The sequence below is a fragment of the Monodelphis domestica genome, chromosome 1, assembly GCF_027887165.1.
Source record: "Monodelphis domestica isolate mMonDom1 chromosome 1, mMonDom1.pri, whole genome shotgun sequence".
Classification (NCBI taxonomy): Eukaryota; Metazoa; Chordata; class Mammalia; order Didelphimorphia; family Didelphidae; genus Monodelphis; species Monodelphis domestica.
The window spans coordinates 513,287,126-513,304,547 of NC_077227.1; the positions used below are offsets into that span (position 1 = coordinate 513,287,126).

General features: G+C 41.1%; 1 protein-coding gene across 1 annotated transcript in view; it reads right to left on the reverse strand.

Moving 5' to 3' along the window:
• ADCY3 (adenylate cyclase 3) overlaps window positions 1-17,422 on the reverse strand; it is a 147,770-nt gene that overhangs the window by 68,087 nt on the left and 62,261 nt on the right. Inside the window, exons 4-6 of the mRNA XM_007475926.3 lie at window positions 3,292-3,422; window positions 1,033-1,144; window positions 471-598 (exon numbers count right to left, since the gene is read on the reverse strand). Coding sequence (XP_007475988.1) covers window positions 471-598; window positions 1,033-1,144; window positions 3,292-3,422 — 371 coding nt within the window. The remainder of the gene's footprint in view (window positions 1-470; window positions 599-1,032; window positions 1,145-3,291; window positions 3,423-17,422) is intronic.

Below are 17,422 nucleotides of genomic sequence, written 5' to 3' on the forward strand. Positions count from 1 at the left end.
TCTTTTGCATCCACAGCTAATACTTCTTCCATTATACTGTCTTCATGTCTTGACTTGTTTACACATGGTTTCCTCCCAATAGAATACATACTTGGTGTGGGGCAGACAATTTGCTTTTGTCTTTGTTTCCCCAGTACATGGCTTAATAAATGCTTATTGATTGAATGAATGTCAAATTTCATGAATTGCAGGGAGGGTTCCAAGCTTCTGCTGGATGGGAGCACACCGAGCACAATTTTCCAAGCTCTCCCAAGGAGCACCAACTCACCAGTGCCTTCTCATTGCTCCGTACGTCCCCCCACATGATCATGGCACATCATAAATGTTCTCTGTGCCACTTTGTGTTTGTCTCATGGCAAACTTGCTTTCTGCCCAGATGAGGCTGTCCTCTAAGAGCCAAGCCCGCCAATCTAGGGACTCCCTTGGGTCCCAGGTTTATCAGGACAAGATGGGGCGTCCCCCATACTTACGAAATGGCATCCACCATGGCGAGCCCCATGAGGATGGAGCAGACGGCATGATCCTCCCGGTAGTCGGGCAGCCCACAGATACAGTAATAACAGTCTCCCAGGATCTTGATACGGAGCTGGTGGTATTTCTGAAATAGGTAAGAGCCATGCTTTGGCATTTCACTCACTTAATTAATCAGTAAATACGTATTAAGCACCTACTGTGTGGCAGGCACTGTGCTAAGCACTGAGTATACGGGGAGAGGCGAAAGACAGTCTTTCACCCCCAGGAGCCCACAATCCAACAGAGAAGACAATATATCCACAAATATATAAAAGCAAGCTAGATGGAGGAAAAGGAAATAGTTAAACGAATAGCACCGGAATTAAAGGATCAGAGGAGGCTTCCCATAGAAGGTGGCATTTTTAGTTAAGACTTGAAGGAAGCCAGGGAGATTTTTTCCTAGGGAAAAAGAAAGCAGGAAGAGAACAGGACAAAGCAGGGGTGGCTAGGCAGATGAGGGGGCAGCTCCCAAGCCAGCAGGACACCAGAGGAGGGGGAAGGAGGACACGGCATACTTACAGCGGCCAGTTTGTCAAAGCGGGCAAAGAGTTCATTGAGCAGCTTCACCAGCTCCTGGGCACTACAGGCTGAGGAGAGCTGAGTGAAACCCACGATGTCAGCAAATAGAATGCTGGAGAAAGAGAGGAGAGTTTGGCCATAGAAAGTTACCTACTAAATAGGGGCACTCCTCAAACCCTCCCAAAGGACAGGCCTGCTTAGCATCGTAAAGGGCTCAGTTTAATTTAAAGCTCTGGGTGGCTTGATGGATTGAGAGCCAGACCTAGGGAAGGAAGGACCTAGGTTTAAATCTGGCCTCAGATACTTCCTAGCTATGTGACCCTGGGCAAGTCACTTAAGCCTCACTGCCTAAGTCTTACTACTCTTCTGCCTTAGAACCATTACAAAGTATTGATTAATAAGGAAGATAGGAATTTCAATTTAAAAATTTTAATTTTTTTAAAGTTCTATCAAATATAAGTTTCTGGAGAACTCAGCTATTTTATTTCTGTCTTTGTATCCCTATCACCTAGCACTGTACTTGGCACATAGTAGGACTTTAATGAATATTTGTTGATTGACTTATTTTCCACAGCTAACTGAGGACTATAATGTTTTGAAATTATCCTAGGACAGTGATGGTGAACCCATGGCATGGGTGCCAAAGATGGCATGCAGAGCACTCTCTGTGGGCACTCAGTCACCCTCCCTCCCCCCCCCCCCCACTCTGAGTTCATTACTAGAAAGGCAGAGAGACTTGGGAAGAGCTGCTCCCCTCCCCCTCTCCAACATGCTTGAGGACATTTTTACCTGCCCCACCCCTCTGCCCAGCAGCCAATGGGAGTACACATGGGGTGAGGTGGGTGGCTCACAGGTGGCAGAGCTGGAGGGGAGCAGAGCACTCAGGCCACTGCCCTCCCTGTCTCTACAGTTGCTGAGCACATTCCTCACTTCACCCACCCCTCCACCCAGCAGCCTAATGGGAGCACTTCCTCTCTCCCTTGGTGGTGGGGAGGGGGATGGTTTGACCAGCACTGGGTGGCGGGGAGGGGCCCAGCACTTAGTCTGGGATGGGGCACTCTGTCTCCAAAAGGTTTGCCATTGCTGTCCTAGGACTTGCCTAGAGGCAGCTAAGTGGCTCAGTGGATACAGTGAACTTGGATTCCAGAAGTTGTGAGTACAAATTCTTATTCAAAGATATTTACTTAATTGTCTGATCCTGGGCAAGTCACTTAACTGCTCTCAGACTCAGTTTCCTCATCTGAAAAATGGGGATTATTATAGTGGCAATCTCAAAAGGTTGTTCTGGAGATCAAAGGAAATGACATGTTATATGTTCATATTACAAATCTCAAAATGCTACCTAAAAGCTAGTCATTATTAGCGATTATCAATCATATATAAAACTTTTCCCCATCCCTTGATCTCACACCCAGTGATGGCCGAATAAAGAAAAAAGATGGGAGAGAAGAAAAGAATCACGTAGGTTATCAATTCTCCTCCCAACATTAAATTAATTGTATACCATAATCCATCTAGGAAGTGACAAATTAAGCTAAATATCTACAATGTATATAATTATACTATAGCTTATATTTGCCTAGTGCTGTGTAATTTACATAGAACTTGCCTTATATTATGTTGTGAAGTAAACAGGACAAAGACACTTGTCTTTATTTTATGGATGAGGAAGAAATTAAGTCACAGAGAAGCGAATGACTTACCTGTGGTCATATGGCCAATAAGAGTCAGAGCAGTTGTTGAATTTATGATACCTATTTCAAAGGCTCCTTCCAATCTTTCCTTTTACCTCTTGGCCTAATGACAAAAACTGTCTTCTTCAAATGGCTTTGATGTTTATTAAGGTCCTTACTCATGTCATCTCATGTGATCCTCAGAATCTCCTTGTAAGTTAAAAATTACTGACTCCATTTTGTAGATAAGGCAACTGAGATTTAGAGATGCCTATCATCACCCAGCTAGGAAGAGCCAGAGGGAGTTATCAAACCCAGCTCTCTCCTGAACCCAGGTTCAGGATTCCTTCCAGGATAAGTGCCATGATGGCAGCACTGAAAAAAAAAATAAGGAGTGGGACATCTTTTCCTAGCAGGGCTCAAGTCCCTGAGGGAAATCATTCTAAATGCCAGCTCCTACAGAGCTCAATGATTCTCAGATCTCCATTCTCCTTGCAGAGAGCTTGCTAAAATGTTACCATGGTCTATTCTACCAGGAATGCTATCTTCCAAGGCACTCTGGGTCAGGAACTGGGGCCAGAAATACCTGACATTCTCATGACGGTACATGTACATGGTGTTGAACTGCTGCTGGTCCTTCTGGCTTTCATCTTTCTTCATGTCTTTTAACATTTCATCGGCCACATGCTTCGGTAAGATGGAAAGCATAAGGTTTTCCTATAAGAAGAGGAAGAAGGGCATTAGCAGAAGCAAGAAGGGTCTAATTCTGAATTTCCAATGGGGAATTTTCACTCATTCTTATGGCATCTATTATCTCAGTTTAATTCTCTATATGGAAGTATAGTCTCAGCAATAGACTCAAGGATCATAGTGTAATGGAGGGTTGGGTAAAGTGAGGCCCTCATCAATCAACCAAGAAGTGTTTAAGTGACAAGCACTGTCCTTGGTGCTGGAAACACAGACCAAAACATGAGTTTCTTGCCTCCAGGAACTTAGTTTGGGGGGGGGGGAGACAGCACAAACAGATTTAAATACACATAAAATATTTACAAGGTAAATACAAGGTATTGTGAAGGATTAAGGGAGATGTTAACAGTTGAGAGGTTCAGAGAAGCCTCTTGAAGGAGGTGATACTTGAGCTGAGCCTAGAAGGGAGATAAAGGGTTCAAGAGTCAGAGATTAGGTCACATTTCAGGCATGGGATATAGAAATGGAATGCCATGTAGGAGGGATGGTAACTACATCAGACTGGCTAGAATTTAACTTGGAAAGAGAACCTAGAGTATGAAAGGCAAGTAAATGTCTAGAATTAGCAGAGAGCAACTGAAGGAACTTTTGTGCAGGAATGAAATGGTTTAGGAATATGAATTTAGCAACTATGTAAAAGATGGATTGGCAGGGAAAAAACATGAGAGGAGGGGAGAGCAGTTAGGAGCTTCTGGCAAAAGCTTAGGGAAGAGGTTATAAGGGTTCAAACTATAGTGGTTGTAGTATGGTTGGAAAGGAGGGGTCAGATATGTGAAGATATAATCAACAAGACTTGGAAGGCAACTGATTGGTTATGGGGAATGAGTGAGACTGAAGATCTGAGATTGACTCCTAGGTTATGAAACCTGGGAGCTGAAAGAAAGTGGCATCTTCAACAGATATTGGGTAATCAGGGGAGGGGGGGCAGTTAGGGGAAAAGATAATGAATTTTGTTTAGAAATGAATTTGAGGTGCTTCTGGTATATCCAAGTAAAATGTTCAGCAGACTGCTGGGAATACACGACCTTTAGAATAGAGACTATGTCTGGTTAAATAGATTTTGTAGTCATCTATGTAAAAATAAGTGAACCTATGAGAGTTAACAGTCATCAAGAGAGAGCATGGAGGGTGAATTTGATCAATTTTATGATTTTCTTTCTCTTCCCCCCAACCCACCATTAGCTTGATGAGATTTCAGAAAGACCTTGCTATTTAGCTAAGACTCAAGAGGATAGGCTCTTTATCAGAGAACCTGCCCTCTTTCCTGCTTTGTTGAAATGGTTCAACTATTTTTCTCTTTCCTATTTGTCCACCCTTAGACTTCCACATCAGGGTACAACAAAGAAGTGTAAAGATAAGATTAATTCTCTCCATGTCTATTTTTAGCTAAATAAATCAAGAACTTAAAGTATCCCTACTTGACACTAAGTAAGACAGTTTGCAAGTCACTTACTAGAGTAAGCTCACACCTCCAAAGGTCACAGCACCCCCCTTGGGCAGTGCTAGCCAAATTGAAAGACTACCATTGGTTCACATAAAGTGGGGGAGCAACATGAAGTCAAGAAAACTGCTTTTAAAAGGCCAGCTGGAGGATTCGGTCACTCTCTCTGCATCACTGAGCTGGACTGGAGGAGACTTTTTCCCTTAATCCTGATTTGGCTTGCTGGGTGAATAGCTGGTCTTCCTTTCCTGGCTTTTGGAGAGATTGGTTCCAAAGATTCCTGCCTTGGCTTTGGAGGAGACTGTGTTGGTAGAACCCTGACTGAAGACATCACCAGGACTTCTGACTGAGGATTACTGAGAAATCCACATGGAGACAGTAGTTGGGGAAGCTCTGCTGTGGCTGAGCCTGGCTTCTTAAGAGAAGGGCTGGTAGGCTTATTAGAATCTGTCTTTCTCTTCATTTTTTCCCACTTTTACTCTTTCCACCTCTTTGTAAATAAAGCTGATAAAAGTCATTTTGACTTAAGCTGTAATATTTTTAAATTGGTGACCATAATATTACTTTAGAACTTTCATATTAGCATAAAAAACTAAATTTAAATTCATCCAGAAGGAAGTGATTTTTCCTTTCCTTAGCATTGCTCCCCATACTCCCACACCCTCAAGCCTGGCAGAAAATGGTGACTGACAAGAGAACAGAGTGAGCAACATGCAACCTCTGGTCACCCAAGTGAGCCTGACAGAAGAGTTTCCAGACTTCTACTTCCTGGATGCCAAGTTCTATTTCTGAGAATAGGTCAGAGACGAATAATTCTGAGGAAGGATATTAAAAGCCTGATGGATTACCTCATGGATAATCCTAAATTTGAAAGTTCCTAAGTTTTAGATTTCCCGGGAGATAGAAAGTTTCTGAGTTGAAACATCAGACTTCCAAAGAAAGATAGTTTCCCTACCAGCCTGCAATTTTGAGAAGAAAACAGATTAATCTTTAATTAGAGATCTAAAGCTAGATTATAGTGGGATAGGAGACTAGAAACTTGCTAAACCTCCACGATATTGTAAATCTGAAGTAAATGAGAAATATTTGTCCAGAAATCTATGAAAGTGGATCCCACAAAGTGTCTTTATTTTCAAGGAGAAATCTAATGAGTCTGATGTCATATTTATGGCCTTTATGTTTAAATTTTCACAAAATGCTTTGAATTCTTTGTATCTTCTTACATTTTTGGCAGCGGGGAAAAGAAAGATTGTTCCCATATTGTACATTCAATGCCTATTCAGGAGTCAGGGACCCTGTTACCCAATTTTGGGAAAACCTAAAACCTAAGTTTTATCAAGATTTCCCCAGAACTATGCCGTAGGGTAAGGATAATGGGCCAAGAATATAAACTGGTCCTTTTGGAATTAGCCCCCAGGACTGAACCCAAATCTGTGTGAGCTCAGAGTTCTTGGTAGGGGCAAGGAGGAGAGAAGAGAGGTCACATAATTTCATTTGGAAGGAATCTTAGAAGCCTCCTAATCCAACATATAACTAACCAATAATCTCCTTTATAGCATCTATGACTAGTGACCATCAAATTCCTTAAAGTCCTCAAGGTTGGAGGATCCAAATACCACCCAATACAGCATATTCAATTATGTTTTCTTTCTACAGGCCAGCCTAGTTAAATATAGAAAGACTCATTACCAGTGGGTTGTCCAGTTAGAGACAAATTATTTGACTTTGACTACCAACAATAAAATTTGTGAAATGGCCCTCAGCCCCTGGGTGGTCTTCTGTTTATGCAGTAATCATAGCAAGGTAATGAAAAAAAAGGAAAAGTGGTGCTATTTTTGGACTATCTCTAAACATTTAGCTTTAAAACAACTCAAAGAAAAAAAAAAGAATAAATAAATAAATAAACGAACAAGCAGATAAATAAATAAATAAAAGAACTCAAAGGTTTCACCTCACACCATGTAAAATAGCAAAGATGCCAAAATAGGGGACAATCAATACTGGAAGGGTTGTGGGAAGACAGGAACACTGATGTACTGTTTGTGGAGCTATGAAATAGTCCATTTGTTCTGGATTTTATTCTGTAAATATACAAGTAAAGTGATTAACCTTTGACAAATTGATCCCACTCACTACTAAGAACATAGACATCAAAATAGAAATGAAGGTCTAATACATACCATATTGAAAGCTTACATTCTTAGTGGTAGCAAAGAACTCAAAATTGGAGGAATGCTGAAAAACCCCCATGGAATATGGATATAATGCAATATTACTGTTTAGTAAGAAATGATAAATATAAGAAACCCAGAGAAACATAAGGCTGCTACAGATGGATACAGAGAGGAATAGGCAGAACCAGAGAACAATATATACAATAACTGCAACAATGGAAAAGACAGAACACTAAAGGAAAGTTTAACCCTGAGTAATGCAGAAGTCTCCTCCCTCGTGGCAGAGAAGTAGAAAGCACTTGCCCCCAAATACTCAATACGCTGGCAGACATGGCTATTGTATCTATCAGATCTCAGAATCTAAAAGTTGGAAGGAACCCCAGTGACCATGTAGTCCCACCCATACATGAAAGGAATTCTCTATATGATATTTGGTCATCTACCATCTTCTTAAAGACCTTCAAGAAGGAAGGAACCACCATCTCCAAAGACAACCCATTCTATAACTCCAATCAAAAGGAAATTGATTTTGACAGCAACCCTCCATTTACTTCTTTGTAACTCTTAAGCATTTCTCCTGGTTTTGTGCTCTGCAGCCAAATAATACATCTAATCCATCTTCCACATGCTTGTTTTTGTGTCATTTCAGGCATGTCTGATTCTTTGTGATCCCAGTTGGAGTTATCTTGGCAAAGGTACTAGAGTGGTTTGCATTTCCTTCAGCTCATTTTACAGATGAGGAAACTGAGGCAAAAAGATTAAGTGACTTGCCCAGGGTCATGCAGATAGTGTCTGAGGCTGGGATTTGAAGTGATGAAGGTGAGTCTTCCTGATTACAAACCCAGTGCTCTATTCCACTGCACCACTGACTCTTCCAAATGACAGCCATTCAAACATATGAACACAACTTTCATCAATCAACAAACAAGTATTTATGAAGCATTTGCTAATGTACCAAGCACTGTGCCAGGTATTGGAGATAGAAGCACAATGGACAAAATAACCCCTACTCACAAGAAGCCCATATTCTAATGCAAGAACCACAAGTAGATATGACATATATATAAAATAGTTCCCAAAAGTGTCTTTATCTTTCAAAGGGAAGCCAATGAATGTCATATGATATTTTAGAGCTTTATGTTTCTGTGTTTTTTCATGGGATTCCTGGGAATTGTTTGTATCTTTTGCATTTTCTGTGGTGGAAGAGAGAGAGACTTCCCAAACCTAGTGACAATACTGTATATTCAGTGTTTCTTCTGGATTTAGGGACCCTATTGCCCACTTTGTGAAAAACCAGTAGCCATACCTAAGCTTTCTCCAGATTTTCTCCTTACTCTAGAAGAAGGCCAGTGAGGAACTAAATAAATTGCCTGGGGTCACATAGCGATTGTTGTATTAAGAATCTGGACTTTACTCGAAGCCTTTTTGACTATGAGATTAGGCCAGGTCCACACCTCTTTCCTCTCTCTCTCTCTTCTTCCATCCTCTCTTTCTCTCCTCTCTCTTCTCCCTTCTTTCTCCATTTCCTCCTTTCTCTTCTTCTTCTCCTCTCCATGTATACACATGTATCTATAAATTTGTATATGTGTGTGTTTTATGGTTTTCAAAATATTTTTTCATAAGAGCATTACTTTTATTGTGCAAGTGAGAAAAATGAAACTCAGAAAGATCAAGGGATGGCCACAGTTAATTAATATTAATAATAACAATAATAGCTAGCATTTATATAGCATTTTCAAGTTTTCAAAGCTCTTTACAAATATTACCTCATTTGATTCTCACAACAACCCAAAGAAGTAAGTGCTATTATTGACCCCACATAGCAAATGAGATCATTAAGGTAGCCAGAGGTCAAGTGACTCACCAATCAAATAGCTAATAAGTGACAGAAGCTGATTTAAATTTTGGGTCTTCCTGACTTCAGGCACTGGGTTCTATCTATTATGCCACCTAACTACCTAATGATTTAATTAAGGATCATTGTTCCCATTTTACAGATGAAGAAAGTGAAGCTGAGAAGCGAAGCTATCTGCCTATGGTCGCATAATGGTCAAAAGTCCTTTTTATTTCCAATATCAGGGATCGCAAATTTTGGTTTGCTTAACTCAATATGGTTGTTACTATCCATCTTTCATTTCCATAGCAATGTACCTTGTGGCCTTAAAGACTCTGGCAAACTTCATTAAAGCTGTGGAATGGGAGATCAAAATAAGCCCAGTGCATCCTGCACTGACTCCACCTGAGGAGCTTTGGAGGTAGCAACGGTATCTCATGGGCTAATGTCTCCAGAGAGCCCATCGACGTAGGCAAGACACATCTGAAACCCTCATGCCCCACTGCCTCCTTACTCTACTTGTGTGTTTGGGGACACTCCCTCTCTGCCCACCCTACCATGTCCACAAAGAAGGAGGGAAATCTAGGACTAGATGACCCCAGGATTTTCCTAAAATCCATATAATGGGAACCAAGAAGTAAATTCTCCCAAGTTACTGGGGATATTGACTTGAGAGGAATTTTTTTTAAACCCTTACCTTCCGTCTTAGAGTCAATAATGTGTATTGACTCCAAGGCAGAAGAGTCGTAAGGGCTAGGCAATGGGGGTCAAGTGACTTGCCCAGGGTCACACAGCTGGGAAGTGTCTGAGGCCAGATTTGAACCTAGGACCTCCCATCTCTAGGCCTGGCTCTCAATCCACTGAGCCACCCAGCTTCCCCCTTGAGAGGAATTTAAAGGGAATCCCAAGACCTAATGCCTAAGTCAGCTACTAAGGTCAACCCAAGAAGGAATCTCAGGGAGTCTAAAAAGGATTTAAAAGTGCCATTGTGTATCATCAGTATCATTATGAGGTAAATGATTTAAGATGAGAAAGTAGTCAACAGGGAGGGAGGGACTAGAATTGGAATTTGGGACTCCCTACCTTTTGTGCCACTGAGAGTGAAGGAGAAGGATCCTCACCATTCTAGAGAAGGCTGCTAGGATCCTGATTATAAAGACAAGGGTCTGATCTTCCTATGGTTTCCTGAATGTAAGCTCTTTGAGGTCTCACTTTTTGGCTCAGGGCCCAGCACAGAGTAGTCAGTAAGTCAGTCAAATATTTTTGAAGCATTTACTACATGCCAGGCATGTATTAAGGGTGGGGGTACCAATAACAAAACAAGACAATCCCTTTTTGGCTGCATAATAAATGTTTGTTGACTAACTGACTTGATTCTAGAGACCTGCCACAGTTTCACAGATGAGCAAGGAAGGTACTATGGCGTAGGCCAGCACTGGTGAACCTTTTAGAGATTGCATGCTCAAATTGCATCTTCAAGCTGCCTGTGAGCTGCACCCCTTCCCCCTGCCCCCAGCATTACCCCAGAGAGTGGAGGGAGGAAATGCTTACATTGGTCTGTTGGACATAGGAGCAGGGCATGCAAAAAAATGTCCTCAGGAGTGGTAGTCAAAGGGAATGGGGCAGCCCCTCTGGCATGCCAGAGCACATGTGCCTCATCTTCGCCAACACAGCCCTAAGCTCAGGAGGAGAGACTGTCATATCTACCAATTAAATAATGAATAATTACTGCCCACTGTCTCTGCCCAGCAACTAAGGGGGAGCAAAGACACAATCCCTGTCATCCAGAATCTTAGTATCTAGTCTTGAGAACAAATATCTAATATGAAAGTCAGAAAATGCTCAGTGCTGAGTCAACAAGTAAAGACAAGAAATGATAAGACAACTCTGGCCCCAGGATCACAGATTCTCAGAGTTATCCTAGGCCTTCCTGACAATCTAGTCCAATCCCTTCCTGGAGTGGAATCCCCACTAAAACTTCTGTAACAAGAGGTCAGCTGGCTTTTTCTAGAGGATATCCAGCAAAGAAGGTGGGAAGGGTCTTACTGCAGCATCCCATTCTTCATATCCCATGAGACAGCTCAAATAGTTAAGAAATTTGGGGAATTTTGTCCCCCTTAAAGGACAGTCTGGTGGCTTTCAACTAGGCTGTTTGTAAGGAAGATTTCAAGGAAGAGGTAGGACTGAAGCTAGACTTGAAAAGATGGGGAGGATTTTAATGCATGTAGAGGGATCATGACATCATGGATTCAGTGTTGGCAGGAACCTTTGAGGTCATCTATTTCTGTATATACACATGTATGTCTATATATGTGTGTGTGTATATACACACAAACCTATATTTCTCAACTCATTAGAATGTAAGCTCCTTGAGGACAGAGACTTTTACTAGATTTTACTTTTGCACAGTTCCTAGAACATCATAGGTGCTTAATAAATGCTTGTTGATTCATCAAATGTTCCAAGCCATTATTTTATAGATAAGGAAACCGAGGCCCAAAGAAAGGAGAGAGAAAAAAACAAAGGTAAGAGAAATGAGCTAGTCAAATCAATCTTCTAGGAAGATTAAATTTAACAACAGTGGGGCAACTCGGTAGCTCAGTGGATTGAGAGCCAGGCCTAGAAATGGGAGGTCCTGGATTCAAATGTGACCTCAGACACTTCCCAGCTGCGTGACCCTGGGCAAGTCACTTAACCCCCATTGCCTAGCCCTTACCACCCTTCTGCCTTGGAACCAGTACACAGTATTGATTCCAAGATGGAAGGTAAGGGATAAAAAAATATAACAGTAGGATGGCCAGTTTCTTCCATCAAATATCATCTTTCTAGGTCCTCTATTGCCACATCCTCATATCTCACGGTCTAAACAGTCTTCTTTGATCCTCCTTTACATTCTTCCTAGAAATCTGCTTTTTTATTTACTTGTTTATTTATTTTGTCTTAATTTTTTTCTGTTGTTACATGATTCATGTTCTCTCCATCCCCTTTTACCTCCCCCACTCCAGGAGTTGGCAAGCAATTCCACTGGGTTATACAGATATGATCACTCACAACCTATTTCCATATTATTCATTTTTGATAGAGCAATCTTTTAAAATGAAAACCCCAAATCACATACCCATATAAACAAGTGATAAGTCTTATGTTTTCTTCTGGATTTCTACTCCCTCATTGTACAGGAGACATGAAGTTACCAGCCCAAGTCCATGGAAGAATAAGAACTAAAATCTGGTCCTCATGACTCCTCAGTCCGGGGCAAATTCAGTTCATTTCTCTCTATTATATCATTGGAAGAGTAATATGATATAGTGGATAAACTGTTGAGCTTGGAGCAAGGAAAACTCAGGTTCAATTCCCATTCCTGACACTTAAATTAGCTAAGTGACTCTTCGCAAGTCATTAAACCTCTCTAAATCTCAGGCAACTATCTAACACTTTGGTTGAAATCTGTTCCTGGTAGAGGACGTTCCTGTGTCAAGAGCTCCAGAATCCTAACATTTCAATATGTAAAATGCAGATCTTGGACTCAATAGCCACGGAGTTCCCTTAAGCTCTATGCCTATGGTCCTATGATGCAGAATCGCCACTTCAAGCTCTCTACAACTAATAGATTCTAATACAGTGAAAAGACCTGGTCATCTCCTCCCTCCTTAACATTCCATAAAATGGAGTCACCTGGAATTCCTTAAAATAGAGAACATGTTGGAGTCTTCTTTTTTGTCACACCATATCCCTCCACCCGCCGCAGCTGAAGCTATAAGAATGTTGACCAAGTTAGGATGAAGGCAGCAGAAGAGAGAAGGATCCAGCCCATCCCCCAAATCTTAAGAGTAAGCACATTAAGAAGTCCCTCCACAATCAAGAAGTTACACCCTGGCTCCAGCTTTATTTTCCCAGTTTATTAAAAAATATTATTTAATCCTTGAGGGTCCCAGCCTTGTGGAACTTCTAATGCCTCAGGGCTAGGATGCACTGTACTTACTCACAAGTCATCATAAGATCATAGACTGGTAACTCAGAGGATAGAAAGCCAAGACTAGAAATAAGAAGTCCTGGGTTCAAATTAGACCTCAGACTAGGAAGCTAGCTTGTGACCCTGGGCAAGTCACTTAACCCCAATTGCCTAGCCCTTACTACTCTTCTTCCTTGGAATTGATATTTAGTATTGATTATAAGATGTTAGATAAGATTTTTTTAATAAGAGCATAGATTGGAGCTGGAAGATACTTAAAAGTTCAGAGAATCATAGATTTAGAGTTTGAGGGATCATATGTAGAGTTGTACAAAGTCTTAGATGTCATCTAGTTCTACGCCTTCATTTTACACATGAGAAAACAAGGTCCAAGAGGGGAAATGACTTGTCTAAGGTCATACAGTTAATAAGTGGCAAAGCTAGGATTCAAATCTAGTCTTCTAGCTCCAGTCTAGTTCTCTTCCTGCATATCCCACTGACTTTTTTTGTTCCCAAGTGATTGAACCCTAAGGTTTAGTCAAGGATATTGAAAAGTTTATTCAGCATCCCAAAAGCCCCTAAGCAATAGCACCAGCCATTTACTTGGCAAGAAGGAGTCACCCAATACCTACTTGTTGCTGAGTTGCAAAAGCAGAAAGATTGAGATGACAAGTCACTAGCTCATAAGCACCTCCCTAGAGCCTGCTAAAAAAGGAAACTGAGAAGAGAAATGGAAAGAAGGCAAGAAGATGTGATATCATGGCAACGACTTACTTGACCTGACACTGATTAGAAGAGGTCAGTGACTACCCAGATTCCATTAGTTTATGAAATAAACTAGAGAGTCAGTGGTGTTATGGGGAAGGAGTACCAAGTTTGGAGTCAGAGGACCCAAATTCAAGTCTTTCCTCTGCCTACCTGTAAGTCCATGGACAAGTCACTTAACCTTCCTATATCTCAGTTTTCTCATCTGTAAAATGAGGGAATTGGACCAGAGAGCTTAAAGAATTTGCCCAGCTCTAAATCTATGATTATAAGAATATAGAAAATATAGAAAAGGGCAGCTTGGTGGCTCAGTGGATAGAAAGCCAATCCTATAAATGGGAGGTCCTGGGTTCAAATATGGTTTCAGACACATCTTAGCTGCGTGACCCTGGACAAATCACTTAACTTCAGCTGCCTAGCCCTTATGCTCTTCTGCCTCAGAAATGATACTTAATATCAATTTTAAGACAGAAAGCAAAATTTTAAAAAAATTATAGAAGGTGGGAGACAGCTAGGTGGCTCAGTAGATAGAAAGCCAGGCCCACACACAGGAGATTCTGGGTTCAAATGTGACCTCAGACACGTCCCAGCTGTGTGACCCTGGGCAAGTCACTTCACCCCCATTGTCTAGCCCTTACCACTCTTCTGCCTTGGAACCAATACACAGTATTAATCCTAAGATAGAAGGTAAGGCTTTTTTTAAAGATAAATAGAACAGTATATAGTTTCAGCACATTTTGGAGACATTGATTTAAATTCCCTCATTTTATAAATAAGAAAATTGGGGTTAAATGATTTGTCCAAGGTCACACAAGTTGTCAGTATCAGAGCTGGGATTTGAACTCAAATCTTCTGACTCTAAGTCTAGTGTTACCATTGTACTACACTTCCTTCCTCACTAAAGTGAAGACCTCTTCAAGGAGGCAGCATTTCCCTCTAGCCAGAGGTGAATGGAGTCTTAATAATGGTTCTCTTCATCAGGTTTACAGCCAGATGCAATCTTCATTTTTGCACATGAGGACACTGATGTTTGGAGAGGTGAGCCAAGCTGACAAAGTTTACAAAGACAGAAGGAAGCACAGTCTGTATTTGAACCCACGTCGTCTGGCTCAAATACAAAGCTTTCTCCACTAGATCTTGCTGTCATCTCAGAGTATTGGCTGTATAAGGTAAGTTACCATGGAAACTCATCCCAGTGTAGTTCATAGCCAGCTCCTCCATCATCCTGCCTCATCACCTGGGAAAGCTGTTAACAGACTAGAAATCGATCTTCCCTTCATGGGGATGAGATGATCAGAGGTGAAAAGAAGCAACCAAAAAAAAAAAACCATGAAAATCAGCCATAGCCAAAGGCTCAAAGCCTTTGGGGAATTATAAAGTCTGATAAGTAAAATGTTGACTGCAAAGCAAATTTATGCCCCTCAGCATGGGGAGTGAATCAAGCTAGTGATTACCCTGGGACCTGAATCAGCAAGAAAAGGTCAGAAAGAATGCCATCGGTTAGTAATTTTCCATAGCACTAGTGGAGAGGTTGTTTTAAAATGGCAGAGAATACAACTTCCAAGTCAGATCTGTGAATCTTCCAAAATGTAAACTCCTTGAGAGCAAAGCTTTTTTCATTTTTTCTTAGGGTGTCATCATGGCCCAGAGATTCTCATGCCTCACCGCTTGGCTCTTTGCATCAGCAGATGCCACCAAGATAAACCAACATGAGATTATGAAGATTGAAATTGTTAAAAAACAAACAAAAGGGCTCAGTTGCACATGATTTGACGATAGCTCTAAGAGAAATAAAAAAAGAACCAACTGTGAATGAAAAGGGCTATAATGGCAAGCAAAAAAGAGTTAGGCAGTTGAGATTAAGTGACTTGCCCAGGGTCACACATGTAGGACCTATCTGAGGTCACATTTTATCCAGGTCCTCCCAATACCAGTCTTGGTACTCTATCCACTGTACCACCTAGCTTCCCCTTGGGCTCCCTTTCAGCTAGCTGTCCATCAACTAAAAAGTTTCTTTCATTAAGTATTAAGTGCCATCTAAATAATTCTTTAGAATTCAAAATTATAAGGTTTTGAACAATGACATATGCATAATCCAGTGGAATTGCTTGTCAGCTCAAGGAGGGAGGAGAGCAGAGGGGAGCAAAAGAGCATGAATCATGTAACCATGGAAAAATATTCTAAACAAATTAATTAATTAATTTTTAAAAGAGTTATAAATTATTAAATATAATTCATATTATTGTGGCAGATTTAACTCAGTTGAAAGTAGTTTGGTTTAATGCCAGCTGACTTTAGAGCAGAAAAACATGTAGGAACCCTAAAATGTGGGCCTTTAATTTCACGCACCTGTCAGCTGCAGCCAGCCTATAAAAGCCTGAGAATAAATGTGTGAGAATCACACAAGCAGGTTTTTTTTTTTTGTAATCACATTCTTAGGTTTATCTGGAATAGTATTCTACCAGGAAGTCTAAGGTGAGAACCACATCCTTAAATAATAATGAAATGACAAAGCTTTCCTAGAAAACAACCAAAAAGCAAATTGGAAATTTACAGTGTGCAAAGTAGATTCAGGGGGTGAGGGTAAGGGGTTGGGAGGACACTCTTCCTGGAACACAGGAATGAAACCATCTAATCTTTGGGAAAGGCAGTGTGGAAATAGAATTAATTAGATCTAGAATCAGAAAACCTAGGTTCAAATCCTATCTTTGACATTTAGTATTCGTGTACCTTTAGACAAGTAACTTAACCTCCCAGGGTCCAGCTTTCCTCATCCATAAAATATGGGCTTTGAACTAAATGGACTCTGAGATCCCTTCTATCTTTAAATATAAGATCTATAAAGACTCAATTATCAAGCTGCACCATCCCCAAACTAGTGACCTCTCTATCTCTGACTATTGTCTCTGTCTGTCTCTGTGTCTCTGTGTCTCTGTGTGTCTATATGTCTGTCTCTCTCTGTCTCTGTCTGTCTGCTTCTCTCTCTCAGAGTCTATGAGATAGGACAAAGCCAAGATAATGCCTTTCCTATAGGGCAGCATAAATAGAACTGAGCTTGCCTCTACATCATTTGACAATACAGACATCTTCTTGGACACTTCCTTCCCTTGGTTCTTATGGGGCAGTTTCCTGGTGCACTACTAACCCTCTATGGTGGTTGCTCTCCAGGGTGCTACCCTTGGGTCTTGTCTGTTCTCTCTCTGCACTCACTCTAAAGGCTTTAACTCTCCTCAATATGGATGACTCTCCATCAGTCTGGCATTCACGATCACCTGGCACCTCTGCTTTTCTAGTCTTACCCAAACTGGATCAGTCATCATCCCTGCTCCCATCCCTTTGTTCATGTTTACTGGTCCCACCCTCAGTCATTTTTGCCTCTTGAAATTCTGCACATCCTTCAAGGCTCAGCTCAAAAGTCACCTCATCTATGAAGTCTTCCTGATACCTGAATCTAACACTTCTCTCTCTTATTCCCTTGGCATATGCTATGCTTATTCTAGCAAGTACCTCATTATTATACAGTTGTGAATACTTGTCCACAGACTAAGATCCCCCCCTTTTGGATTGTAAGGTTGATGAAGGCAAGGATTTTATCTGTTAGCCTATGTTTACTACATTATACGCAGAGCCTAGAAAAGAGCTTTGTCCCTAAAAATTGCTTAATAAATGGTCTCTCAATGAAGTCTTGAATGTGTTGGTGCCTGAAGGTAGGGAGTTAGAGTAAATGGTGGACTGAAGTCCCTTTAAGGTATAGATTTTTATGATAATATATTCTGGAGACATATACAAGTGGCAAGACTCAAG